Here is a 12665-nt window from a genome sequence, read left to right as displayed (position 1 = left end):
GGATTAAAATGCAGATTAAGATGTTGGATTGCCGGAGCTGTGGCTCACTAAACTAATCCTCCGCCTTGCGGCACCAGCACACCGGGTTCTAGTCCCGGTAAAGGCGCTGGATTCTATCCCGATTGCCCCTCTTCCAGGCCAGCTCTCTGCTATGGCCTGGGAGTGCAGTGGAGGATGGCCCAAGTCCTTGGGCCCTGCAGCCCATGGGAGACCAGGATAAGCACCTGGCTCCTGCCATTGGATCAGCGCGGTGCACCGGCCGCAGCGCGCCGGCCGTGGCGGCCATTGGAGGGTGAACCAATGGCAAAAAGGAATACCTTTCTCTCTGTCTCTCTCTCTCACTGTCCACTCTGCCTGTCAAAAAAAAAAAAAAAAAAAGATGTTGGATTAAGGTGTGGTACTTTCTTAAGAGCTAAAACGCCACTCTCCACACATGTACTTGGCTCAACCAACCACAGCAAACCACCAGCCTTTCCACCTTCCATTTCTCTCTGAAGAAGGCTCAGCAGCAGCAGAGAGGGAGCGCTTTCCAGACAACGAGTCTGCTGGAGCCCTGACCTTCACCTTCCAGCCTGCAGAACAAACACTGAGGAATGAAGTTCTGTTCTTTATTCATGACTCCATTCAAGACACTTTGTGAGAGCAGCCCAGGAACCCTGAGACATCAAACATGCGTCAGTTTCTCCCTGCTTTTCTAAGGACAATTTGGAGAATGCTGACACTTGGTTGGCCTTCCGTACCTGGACTATACCCACCCAGAGCTCCCTTCTGGTCCTCCAGGGGTTCTAACGAGAAATCTGGTGAGGATCTTAGGGGGAAAGGATTATGAAAGATGCCCTTCTCTCAGCTGTGTCCATTATAGTAATGTGCCTGGTGGTGTCAGGGGCAACGGGACACTTTGTCAAGGATATCATGATGCCAGAGAAGTTGTAGCAACATTCAGAGACCTATCATTCAGGGTTAAAGGCAATGGGATGTGTCTCTGCAGTGTAGACCATCAGAGGTCTTAAAGACCCCACAAATGTTATCACTTCTTAAGGAGAAAGGAAAAGGCCATAGGTGCATCCTACGTGTTTAAAGTTCAAATTGTAAACATCAGTTTGTATCACCAATCTAAGCCAGAAGCTCTTGGGGTCTTTGATATTAAGAGAAAGCTGGTTGAGGAAACCCCCGAGGATTAGCTGTGGCTGTGATTGGTGCCCGCCGGTCTCTGACTTCATAAGGACCAACTGTGGTGAAATAGAAAGTCGTGCAAGTCCCTGCCGGACTGCTATTGGCCCATTTCTCGCTCTGACTTCATAAGGAGCCCTGTGATGACAGGATTCCACACGCCTATATAAGCGGCTGCACGGCCCAGGTTTTTGTCCGCTTTACCAGGGAGCTATTTCGGTGACCTGTGTGCTTGGACCCCTCTTTGCTTGCGCTTGTGTTGGTTGGTGTTGGTGTGCTGTTTTGTTTGTTTGTTTGTTTCTTGTTCTATTTCGTTTTTTCTTTCCCCCATTTGGATTTAGTTTGTTTTTTTCCTCCTATTTCTTTTTTGGCCCATTGTGTCTTTTTTTGCAGTTTTTTTCGTTTTTGGCTTCCCGCATCTGTAGCTAGACAGCGCGGCTAGATCTCAGAGTGTTAGTGTAGCTATTTAGTGTTTGTTGTTTTGGAGTTTTTCTGGTTTTTGTTTTCTGTTTTGGTTAGATAGGACTTAGTCTTGCCACTGTGTTTGATAAGTGTAGTTAGAATAGGTAGTGTGGTACGGTAGTCAGATCAGGAGGTAGTCCCCTTGTTGTCCCTTTATTTTCTCAGTTATTGTAGTTAGGGTAGCTCCTTAGTTAGTGTGTATGGACAGGAATATTAGCCAGAGCAGAGCAGAGAGCGTAGTTAGGGACACCAGCCTGGAAGGCCGTGAGGACCTGGATGCCATCGACAGCTCACAGGTTGAGCTCCAGTTGCTGTCGGCCCTGGGCAGGGGCAGCTTCGGCATGGTGGTGCTGGCCTGCCAGGCATCCAGCCAGCGGCAGGTGGCTGTGAAGCTCTTCCATTTACAACCCATTCGGCACCAGGCGAGTGACGCAAGAGGCCAGCATCTTGCAGCTCCTGAGGCACCCGAATATCGTGCAGCTGCTGGAGGTGGGTCGCGTCGGCCATTACCACTGCCTGGTGATGGAGCTGGTGGACGGGGGCGACCTCTACCAGCACGTAATGAGGCGGGGCGGCCTGCCAGAGCCCGAGGTCATGGTCATGTTTGCCCAAGTCCTGGCGGCTGTGGCCCACTGCCACGCACAGCGGGTGGCGCACAGGGACCTCAAGCTGGGGAACCTGCTGCTGGACTCTCAGCTCAACGTGAAGCTGGCGGACTTTGGGCTCAGCTGCCATCTGCCCGAGGGCGAGCTGGTGCAGGGCTTCCGCGGGACCCCAGAGTACAGCGCCCCCGAGGTGTTCCGGCAGGAGCCGTATGATCCATTCGCAGCAGACCTTTGGAGCCTGGGGGTCATCCTCTTTGCCATGCTGGCGGGGGCCATGCCCTTCAGCGGGAACGACTTGGTGGAGCTGCGGGACTGCATCCAGAGGGGGAGCTACGAGCTCCCGTGTGCGGCCAGCCCAGCCCTGGAGGAGCTCCTGAGCTCACTCCTCAGCCCAGACCCCTGCGACAGGCCTACAGCGGAATCTGCCCGCCAGCAATGGTGGTTTGACCCCTTACAAGAGGAAACTGAGGGCGAGGAGGTGATCGTGGTGCAGCCCCTGGGGGTTCCCGAGGACCCAGACGCCCAGGAGTACCTGGCGGGCCTGGGTCTGCTTCCGGACGCTGGAGCCTCGGTGCCATCTGGTCCTGGAGGATCCAGCCGGATGTCCCTGCAGCCGGACTCCCGGAGCCTGGAGCAGGTACAGCCCTGTTGGCAGAGCGCGGGTCTGGCCGTGGTCTCCCCGCACAGCCTCACGGTTTTGTGGGAATGAGGGAGGTGCGGAGCGCATCTGTCTCCCTCACCCGTCTTCCCCTCTCTCCTCAGGGACACAGGGAGCCCGAGCCTGAGCTGGAGTCCAAGTCCGAGGCGGAGTCGGATTCAGAGTTGGTGCTGGAGCCGGAGCCCATGCCCAAGCCGGAACCTAAGCCAGATTCTGCCGTTGCTGCCCCCGTGCTGGCCGTTTCCCTCCCTGGACAGCTGCAGGAGAGGAGCTCTGGTGCCAGCCCAGCCCCCGAGCCTGTCCCTGTGCCTGCCCCCTCCACCCCCAGCCCCAGGAGCAGTCCGCACCTGGTGGTGCCAGAGGTCCCAGCAGCTGAGCCTGAGGAGGCTGGGCCCTCAGCATCGGCCTCTGTCCCGAGCAAGGGCCGGCAGGGGCTGGGCAGGAGGATTGGCAGGAGCATCCTCAGATTCCTCCTGCGTGCCTGCTGCCTGCCGGCCCCAGCCAGAGGCCCTGGCCCCCGCAGCCGAAAGGTGGCCCCCAGGTAGCCTGCCTCAGTGAGCAAGCTGAGCTGCCTGAGGGCTCTCATTTCTTGAGAGCTTTCTGTGCTTCTCGTCAATAAAAAGCTAAGCTTTATCCATGGAACTGTCGTGTGTGGTGTTTGGGTCCTGGTGTGCACCTTGGCGTGGTTGGATGGAGTTGACTACCAGACGGATCTCCCCTGGACAAGGACGGCCCCCTCTCGTTGCTCTGGGGCTGTCACACAGGCTGACCTCCTGGACCTGAGAAGAGAGCGATGGCTCCCAGAAGCTGGCTGGAGGGGAGGTTGATGGTGGTTATTGGTGGGTGGAGGATTGGGTGTGGGCGGTGCGAGTAGGAGGGAGGGTCTGGGGTGTGGGAGTTTTTGTTTGGGAGGTGGAGGTGAGGGAGGAGAGCATGGTGAGGCTTGTGGAGGGGGACGGGTAAGGGGGGGGGAGGCTCAAACGTGCACAGTTGCTCCTCCACAGGAAGGGTTCCTGGATCTGTGACACAGCAGGGAGGTCCTGTCACTAGTGATGTGCATGGAGGCCGAGCTGAGAGTGTCCACAGGCAATGTCCACCTGCACTGCCATTGGAGAACATGACCCCACTCCTGCGGGCCATGTTCCTGACATTACAGTGTGCGGGATTGGCCAGCTGTGGACTCGGGCAGCTGCAGGTGGGAGCTGGGCAGGAATTCCTACTGTGGCCTGGGTTCAGCAGAAAACAGAGGCTGCCATGTAGTAGTTTTCTGAAAGTGTTCAGGACATTGGTTCACCTGGCCCCTTCCTGGACATCCATAGCTGACTTTGCAAACAGTAGGGAACTGAAATAGAGTTGGGGGCTGTTTATAGAGGACAGGGCCTCTCGACACCACCAGGGGAAGCTGTGGACATGGAGCACTCCACACCCATGTTACATGTCTTAACTCCATGCTTCAAGGAGTTGCGAGTTTGTTCTTAGGTCATGATCATTTCTGTCACACACATCTGAAGGTAGCATGGATGCTCCGCCAAGATGGATCACAGCCCTCTGGCTCTTCTGCCTCCTCCCTGGGCAGAATTGGTGCTGCACTGCGCTCCAGCTTATGCAGGGGGGCAGGCCCTTCTTGGAGGCCTCGGGGAAGTTACAGGGAAAAGTGACTCCAGAGAAATCTCAAGGTCAGCTCCAGGAGGGACAAGTGGGTCATGGTGATCCTGATGGATAAGGCTGTAAGCTGTGTGCAGGGCAGAGGTGCAGACAGTATGTGTGAGCTCTTTGGGGAAGTCTTTCCTTTGGGGTGAACTACAGTGGTCATGGCCAGGTATAGACCTGGGTCCTCCCCATCCAGGTGAAACTGTCCTTCTCCTTGAGGGCAGGGCTGGGGCACAAGAAGCAGGCAGGGATGGGGTGGCAGGCTTGTTGCCCCCGTCTGCTCCCTGGTGTGGATTTTCTTGATGCCCTGCTGCACATAAAGTGTGGACTCCCAGCGTGGCTGTTTTTCAAACCCATGCCAGGCTCTGTCCTGTTCAGGGCAGGACACAGCTCCTCCCCTCACACTGGGGACCTTCGCTTACCTGCCCCCTGCCCGCCTTTCCCTCTGCACACATTGGACAGCCTTCTTAGACACAGATCTTGGGCCACCTCTGGGTCTTTGCATGAGCTCCTTCGTCCCTGAGAAGCCAGCAGGCTGGGGTATCCAATCCAGAATCTGGAACTGCATCTGGGTCTGCCATGTTGGGTGTCAGGGACCCAAGGACTTGGGTGTTCACCTGCTGCCTCTCAGCGTGCGATTAGAAACGTGAAGTCGAATGCAGTGGCAGGACTGGAACCCAGGTACTAGGACAGGGCATGTGTGCATCCCAAGTGGGGTCTTAAACCCTGTCCCAGACACCTGCGCCTCTTGGGTCTTATTTCAGCTAATGAACTCTATCTCAATGCTGCTATAGAGACTGTGCTTTTCTGTTTTTGAATCTTTACAATGCACTGCCTGAAAACATGAGTAGATGTATTTCAGGTATCACTTACAGAGATCGTATATTTCAGGTTCCCTTCAAAATTCTCACCAAGAAACACTGACAATCCGGTAATCCACTCTTTTGCAACTGTGACATTATCTTTGGTTCTGTCAAAGAAAAAAAATCTGAAAATAGTGTTCATCAGTAAGTTTTAATTTGCATCTACTTTATAATTCAACAACAGGTATGCCAGAATAGGTTGAAAACATTTCGTGGGAAGTAAATGGGAGACATTTTGCTGCAATATTCCTGAAGCAGTCAAAATTGGGGGAAATACGTTTCCTGTCCTATATTTTTAGAGATTTGAATGGCTGAGTTAGAGAGAGAGGACAGAGAGAAAGAGAGCTAGAGAGAGCTAGAGAGAGAGAAACAAGGGGAGAGCCAGAGAGCGAGGGAGGGAGAGAGAGAGAGACAGAGGGAGAGAGAGGGAGGGGAGAGAGAGAGAGGGAGAGAGAGAGAGAAAGAGAGAGAGATTCATCAGCTCATTCACATCTAAGAAGGCCACACTGACCAAGGCTAGGACAGGCTAAAGTCAGGAGCCAGGAGCTTCATTAAGGTCTCCCACTTGGGTGGCAGGGCCCCCAGAATGTGGGCCATATTACACTGCTTTTCAAGGCCCAGTAGTAGGGAGCTGGGTCAGCAGTGGAGCATCCTGCTCAGGAACTGGTGGTGCCCACTGTGGGTGTCGGCACTCCAGGCAGCAGCTTATCAGAGTATGCCACAATTTGCTGCCCCTCCTCCACTCACTCCTAGAACCTTTTAAAATGATGTTTAAATAATCATTTTTCAAGGCAGAGCAACAGAGAAAGGGAGAGTCAGGGAGAGAGAGAGCTGCTGGTTCATGCCTGAAATGGCTGCAACAGCTGGGGTTAGGCCAGGCTGAAGCCAGGAGCCAGGAGCTCCATCAGGAAGTCAGAGCACACCATTTGATGTGGATGCTGGTGTCACAGGCAGCAGCTCCACCCCATGAGTCCTGACACCGGCCCCTCCCCTCACATTTGAAAAGGAACAAGTCATTCTCCTGCAACAGCACTTATGGACTGCATTTCTGATGCTTTGTACAGTACCAGGGGCCAGTGCAGATCACCACTGTGATAATTCCTACCATGTGGCAGTGACCTACAATGTGGCAGTGACCCAGATGTGGCCAGCACTGTGGGACGACATGGAAAGCCACCCCCTGAGACACTGGCACCCATCTGTGTCTGGGCTGACTCACTTCTGATCCTCTCTTTGCTCATTGCCTGGGAAAAGAGCAAAAGTTAGCCAGGTGTTCACCTGCTCTGACTTCATAATGCCCAATTGTCATGAAATAGAAATTCATGCCAGTCCCTGCTGGACTGCCATTGGTCCCTTTTCTATGAGTCTTCTGTCTCTGTGGCCTGCTTCCCATGTTGGATAATTCCCTCCTTTTAAATTCTATCAATTATAACGTGATTTCTATAATGGGAAATTCAGGTTAAAAATGAACAATATGCATTGAAATGAAAACATATTTCTAGATATTGGCCATCCCAGATCAATGCTAAAAGGCACTAAAATGTACAGAAATTCCTTTTTTTAACTGAAATTTTATTCAACATGATACTGGAAGGCCTACCCCAGAGAAATTGGGCAAGAAAAACAAAGGACCTCCAAACTGGAAAGGAGGAAGTCAAATTGTCACTGTTGGCAATTGAAATGATCTTAGAGAACCCCTAAGGTGCAACCAAAAACCTGATAGAACTAAGACATGCAGCAAAGTTGTAGGCTACAAAGTCGATGTACAAAACCAGTAGCACTGTTATACACCGAAACTGAATCATCCGGAAAAGAAACCTAGAGAGCAATCCCATACCCAAGGGCTACAATAAAGAAAAAGAATACCCAAGAATAAGTGTAATCAAGGAGACAAAAAAAATTCTATAACAAAGCCTGAAAACACGGATGAAAGAAATTGAAGAGTATCTTTAAATTGGGGAGTAGTATGCAATACTTGTAGATTTATGGGCTACAGTCCACTATTCCAATGCACATACCCAGCACAATGTGATCCTACCAGACAATTAGCCTTCCCAGAGATCTTCTTTCTTTATGGCTTTGGGTCCTCTGCAGGGTCCTGTCGTTCAGCCTCAAAGATCCCTTTCATGCAGGGCAGGTCTAGTGGTGAAAACTGTCCACGTCCCTCCAAACCTCATGATCGAATTTCAAGGTTGATGCTACAGTGTAAAGAGAAGGGGAACCCAGGGTTAGGGCTCCACTCTCTTTTAAAGGATGAATGAGTTTCTCTTTTCTAACACTCGCACACGCACACACACACACACACGTACACACACACATTGATTTATTTGAAAGTCAGAGTTACAGAGAGCAAAGGTGGGAGGCAGAGAGAGAGGGTGGCGAGAGTGAGGGAGAGGAAGGAGAGATAACTTCCAACTGCTGGTTCACTCCCCAAATGGCTTCAATTGCTATCTCTGTGTCAGGCCAAAGGCAGGAGCCCAGAACTCCATCCAGGTCTCCCACACGGGTGGCAGAGGCCCAAATATTTGATCCATCATCTGTTGCTTTCCCAGGCACAATAGCAGGTAGCTGGTTTGGAAGTGGAGCCAGGCCTCCAACCAGCACCCACATGGGATGCTGGTGTAGCAGGGTTTAACCTGCTGGACTGCAGTGTCAGCCGCAGGCTACCTGTCTGTCTAAAGGGCTTGACGGGGTGAGGTCTGTGCTTTCACCATCTGAGGACACCCCAGGAAGCCATGATCTTTCCTTAAAATTTACTGGGGAGTTTTGGACTAAGGTGTGGTACTTTTTTAAGGACGACAACACCATTTTGCACACATGTACTTAGCTTCAACCAACCACAGCAAACCACCAGCCTTCCCATCTTACCATCTCTCTCTGAAGAAGGCTCAGCAGCAGCAGAGAGGGAGCGCTTTCCAGACAACGAGTCTGCTGGAGCCCTGACCTTCACCTTCCAGCCTGCAGAACAAACACTGAGGAATGAAGTTCTGTTTTCCATGACTCCGTTCACGACACTCTGTTGGAGTAGCCCAAGAACCCTGAGACATCTGGAAATGCCTCCATTTCTTCCTGCTTTTCTAAGGACAAGTTGGAGGATGCAGCTCTCTCAGCTGACACTTGGTTGGCCTCCGTACCTGGACTATACCCACCCAGAGCTCCCTTCTGGTCCTCCAGGGGTTCTAACGAGAAATCTGGTGAGGATCTTAGGGGGAGAGGATGATGAAAGATGCCTTCCTCTCAGTTCTGTCAATGAGAATAATGTGCCTGGTGGTGTCAGGGGCAACAGAACACTTTGTCAAGGTTATCATGACGCCAGAGAAGTTGTAGCATCATTCTGAGACCTATCATTCAGGGTTAAAGGCAATGGGATGTGTCTCTGCAGTGTAGACCATCAGAGGTCTTAAAGACCCCACAAATGTTATCAGTTCTTAAGGAGAAAGGAAAAGGCCATAGGTGCATCCTACGTGTTTAAAGTTCAAATTGTAAACATCAGTCTGTATCACCAATCTAAGCCAGAAACTCTTGGGGTCTTTGATATTGTTTAAGAGGAAACTTGTTGAGGAAACCCCCGAGGATTAGCTGTGGCTGTGATTGGTGCCCGCCCATCTCTGACTTCATAAGGACCAACTGTGGTGAAATGGAAAGTCGTGCAAGTCCCTGCCGAACTGCTATTGGTCCATTTCTCGCTCTGACTTCATAAGGAGCCCTGTGATGACAGGATTCCACACGCCTATATAAGCGGCTGCGCGGCCCAGGTTTTTGTCCGCTTTACCAGGGAGCTATTTCGGTGACCTGTGTGCTTGGACCCATCTTTGCTTGCGCTTGTGTTGGTTGGTGTTGGTGTGCTGTTTTGTTTGTTTGTTTGTTTCTTGTTCTATTTGGTTTTTTCTTTCCCCCATTTGGATTTAGTTTGTTTTTTTCCTCCTATTTCTTTTTTGGCCCATTGTGTCTTTTTTTGCAGTTTTTTTCGTTTTTGGCTTCCCGCATCTATAGCTAGACAGCGTGGCTAGATCTCAGAGTGTTAGTGTAGCTATTTAGTGTTTGTTGTTTTGGAGTTTTTCTGGTTTTTGTTTTCTGTTTTGGTTAGATAGGACTTAGTCTTGCCACTGTGTTTGATAAGTGTAGTTAGAATAGGTAGTGTGGTACGGTAGTCAGATCAGGAGGTAGTCCCCTTGTTGTCCCTTTATTTTCTCAGTTATTGTAGTTAGGGTAGCTCCTTAGTTAGTGTGTATGGACAGGAATATTAGCCAGAGCAGATCAGAGAGCGTAGTTAGGGACACCAGCCTGGAAGGCCGTGAGGACCTGGATGCCATCGACAGCTCACAGGTTGAGCTCCAGTTGCTGTCGGCCCTGGGCCGGGGCAGCTTCGGCATGGTGGTGCTGGCCCGCCAGGCTTCCAGCCAGCGGCAGGTGGCTGTGAAGTTTTTTCATTTACATGCTGGCGACCCCTTCGGCACCAGGCGAGTGACGCAAGAGGCCAGCATCTTGCAGCTCCTGAGGCACCCGAATATCGTGCAGCTGCTGGAGGTGGGTCGCGTCGGCCATTACCACTGCCTGGTGATGGAGCTGGTGGACGGGGGCAACCTCTACCAGCACGTGATGAGGCGGGGCGGCCTGCCAGAGCCCGAGGTCATGGTCATGTTTGACCAAATCCTGGCGGCTGTGGCCCACTGCCACGCACAGCGGGTGGCGCACAGGGACCTCAAGCTGGGGAACCTGCTGCTGGACTCTCAGCTCAACGTGAAGCTGGCGGACTTTGGGCTCAGCTGCCATCTGCCCGAGGGCGAGCTGGTGCAGGGCTTCCGCGGGACCCCGGAGTACAGCGCCCCCGAGGTGTTCCGGCAGGAGCCGTATGATCCATTCGCAGCAGACCTTTGGAGCCTGGGGGTCATCCTCTTTGCCATGCTGGCAGGGGCCATGCCCTTCAGCAGGAACGACTTGGCGGAGCTGCGGGACTGCATCCAGAGGGGGAGCTACGAGCTCCCGTGTGCGGCCAGCCCAGCCCTGGAGGAGCTCCTGAGCTCACTCCTCAGCCCAGACCCCTGCGACAGGCCTACAGCGGAATCTGCCCGCCAGCAATGGTGGTTTGACCCCTTACGAGAGGAAGCTGAGGGCGAGGAGGTGATCGTGGTTCAGCCCCTGGGGGTTCCCGAGGACCCAGACGCCCAGGAGTACCTGGCGGGCCTGGGTCTGCTTCCGGACGCTGGAGCCTCGGTGCCATCTGGTCCTGCAGGATCCAGCCGGATGTCCCTGCAGCCGGACTCCCAGAGCCTGGAGCAGGTACAGCCCTGTTGGCAGAGCGCGGGTCTGGCCGTGGTCTCCCCGCACAGCCTCACGGTTTTGTGGGAATGAGGGAGGTGCGGAGCGCATCTGTCTTCCTCACCCGTCTTCCTCTCTCTCCTCAGGGACACAGGGAGCCCGAGCCTGAGCTGGAGTCCAAGTCCGAGGCGGAGTCGGATTCAGACTTGGTGCTGGAGCCGGAGCCCATGCCCAAGCCGGAACCTAAGCCAGATTCTGCCGTTGCTGCCCCTGTGCTGGCCGTTTCCCTCCCTGGACAGCTGCAGGAGAGGATCCCTGGTGCCAGCCCAGCCCCCGAGCCCGTCCCTGTGGCCGCCCCCTCCACCCCCAGCCCCAGGAGCAGTCCGCACCTGGTGGTGCCAGAGGTCCCAGCAGCTGAGCCTGAGGAGCCTGGGACCTCAGCATCGGCCTCTGTCCCGAGCAACGGCCGGCAGGGGCTGGGCAGGAGGATTGGCAGGAGCATCCTCAGATTCCTCCTGCGTGCCTGCTGCCTGCCAGCCCCAGCCAGAGGCCCTGGCCCCCGCAGCCGAAAGGTGACCCCCAGGTAGCCTGCCTCAGTGTGCAAGCTGAGCTGCCGGAGGGCTCACATTTCTTGAGAGCTTTCTGTGCTTCTCGTCAATAAAAATCTAAACTTTATCCATGGAACTGTCGTGTGTGTTGCGTTGGGTGCACCTTGGCATGGTTGGATGGAGTTGACACCCAGATGAATCTCCCCTGGACAAATACGGTCTCCTCTTCTAGCTCTGGGGCTGACACACAGGCTGACCTCCTGGACCTGAGAAGAGAGCGATGGCTCCCAGAAGCTGGCTGGGGGTGGGGGTTTGGGTAGATGTGGGGTAGAGGTTGGTGGGTGATTGGATGTGGGGTGTGGGGAAGGTGGGAGGGTCTGGGGTGTGGGAGTTTTGGGGAGGTGGAGGTGAGGGAGGAGAGCATGGTGAGGCTTGTGGAGGGGGAGGGAGTTAAGGGAGATAGTGAGAGGTTCAAACATGCACAGTTGCTGCTACACAGGAAGGAGGGTCCATGGATCTGTGACAAAGCAGGTAGGTCCAGTCATTCGTGATGTGCATGGAGGCAGAGCTGAGAGTGTCCATACCCAATGTGCACCTGCATTGCCAATGGAGAAAAAAAAAAAACCACTCCGAAGGCCAAGGACTCTGACATCACAATGTATGGGACTGGCCAGTTGTAGACGCAGACAGCTACCCTTGGGAGCTGGGCAGGAATTCCAGCTGTGGCCTGGGCTCAGCAGAGAACAGAGGCAGCCACATACCAGGGGTTTCTCTGCAGGTGTTCAGGACACTGGGTCATCTGGCCCAGCCTGGCATTCCAAAGCTGCTGTGCAAACAGGAGGGAGGTAACAGTAGAACTGGGGGCTGCCTGCAGAGCAGAGGGCCCCTCGGGCTCTACCTGGGGAAGCTGTGGACACGGAGCCCTCTGCACCCAGGTTATTTGTCTTAGCTCCATGTTTCCTGGGGTTGGGAGCTAGTTCTAGGGAATGATCATTTCTTTCAAATCTGAAGGTAACATGGAGGCTCCACCAAGATGGATCACAGCCCTTTTGCTGTTCTGCCTCCTCCTGGCACAGAATCAGGGCTGTGGGTGCTCCAGCTTCAGCAGGTGGTCAGGCCATTCTTGGAGGCCTCAGGGAAGTCACAGGGAGAAGTGACTTCAGCGAAATCTCAAGGGCACCCCCAAGAGTGACAATGGTGATCCTGACGGGATAAGGCTGTGAGCTATGTCCAGTGCAGACATGCAGACACTCTGTGTGAGCTCCCAGCACACAGGTGATGTGGCAACTGTTGTAAGAGGTGCAGGAACACAGGTCTTGCTGGTGTGTGTGCACCTGCCCCAAGTCCACAACACAATGACAAGTCACTATAAGCAGGCCCTGTGTGGAGTCCCAGAGGTGGGCTGGGCAGAGCCCCAAGTAGCCTTGCTTCTTCTGACCTTGCTGCTGTG

General features: G+C 53.8%; 2 protein-coding genes across 2 annotated transcripts; both read left to right on the top strand.

Annotated features, from left to right (window-relative positions):
- The first annotated feature begins 433 nt into the window (after positions 1-433).
- Positions 434-3528, top strand: LOC103345062 (serine/threonine-protein kinase BRSK2-like). Its single transcript, XM_008274098.4, has 3 exons — positions 434-636; positions 2055-2874; positions 3000-3528. The coding sequence occupies exons 1-3, from the start codon at positions 434-436 to the stop codon at positions 3438-3440; spliced, it is 1464 nt and encodes a 487-aa protein (XP_008272320.3). The 3' UTR covers positions 3441-3528.
- Positions 3529-9638: 6110 nt separating this feature from the next.
- On the top strand, positions 9639-10760 carry LOC100354825 (MAP/microtubule affinity-regulating kinase 3-like). The gene has a single exon (XM_008274096.5). It carries the CDS (start codon positions 9639-9641, stop codon positions 10758-10760), a length of 1122 nt encoding a protein of 373 aa, XP_008272318.4.
- The last annotated feature ends 1905 nt before the right edge of the window (positions 10761-12665 follow it).

This window comes from Oryctolagus cuniculus, chromosome 16, assembly GCF_051225735.1.
Source record: "Oryctolagus cuniculus isolate XC-2025 breed Fujian yellow rabbit chromosome 16, ASM5122573v1, whole genome shotgun sequence".
Classification (NCBI taxonomy): Eukaryota; Metazoa; Chordata; class Mammalia; order Lagomorpha; family Leporidae; genus Oryctolagus; species Oryctolagus cuniculus.
The sequence above is the reverse complement of the archived record's forward strand: the minus strand, read 5'-3'. Positions and strand labels throughout refer to the sequence as shown.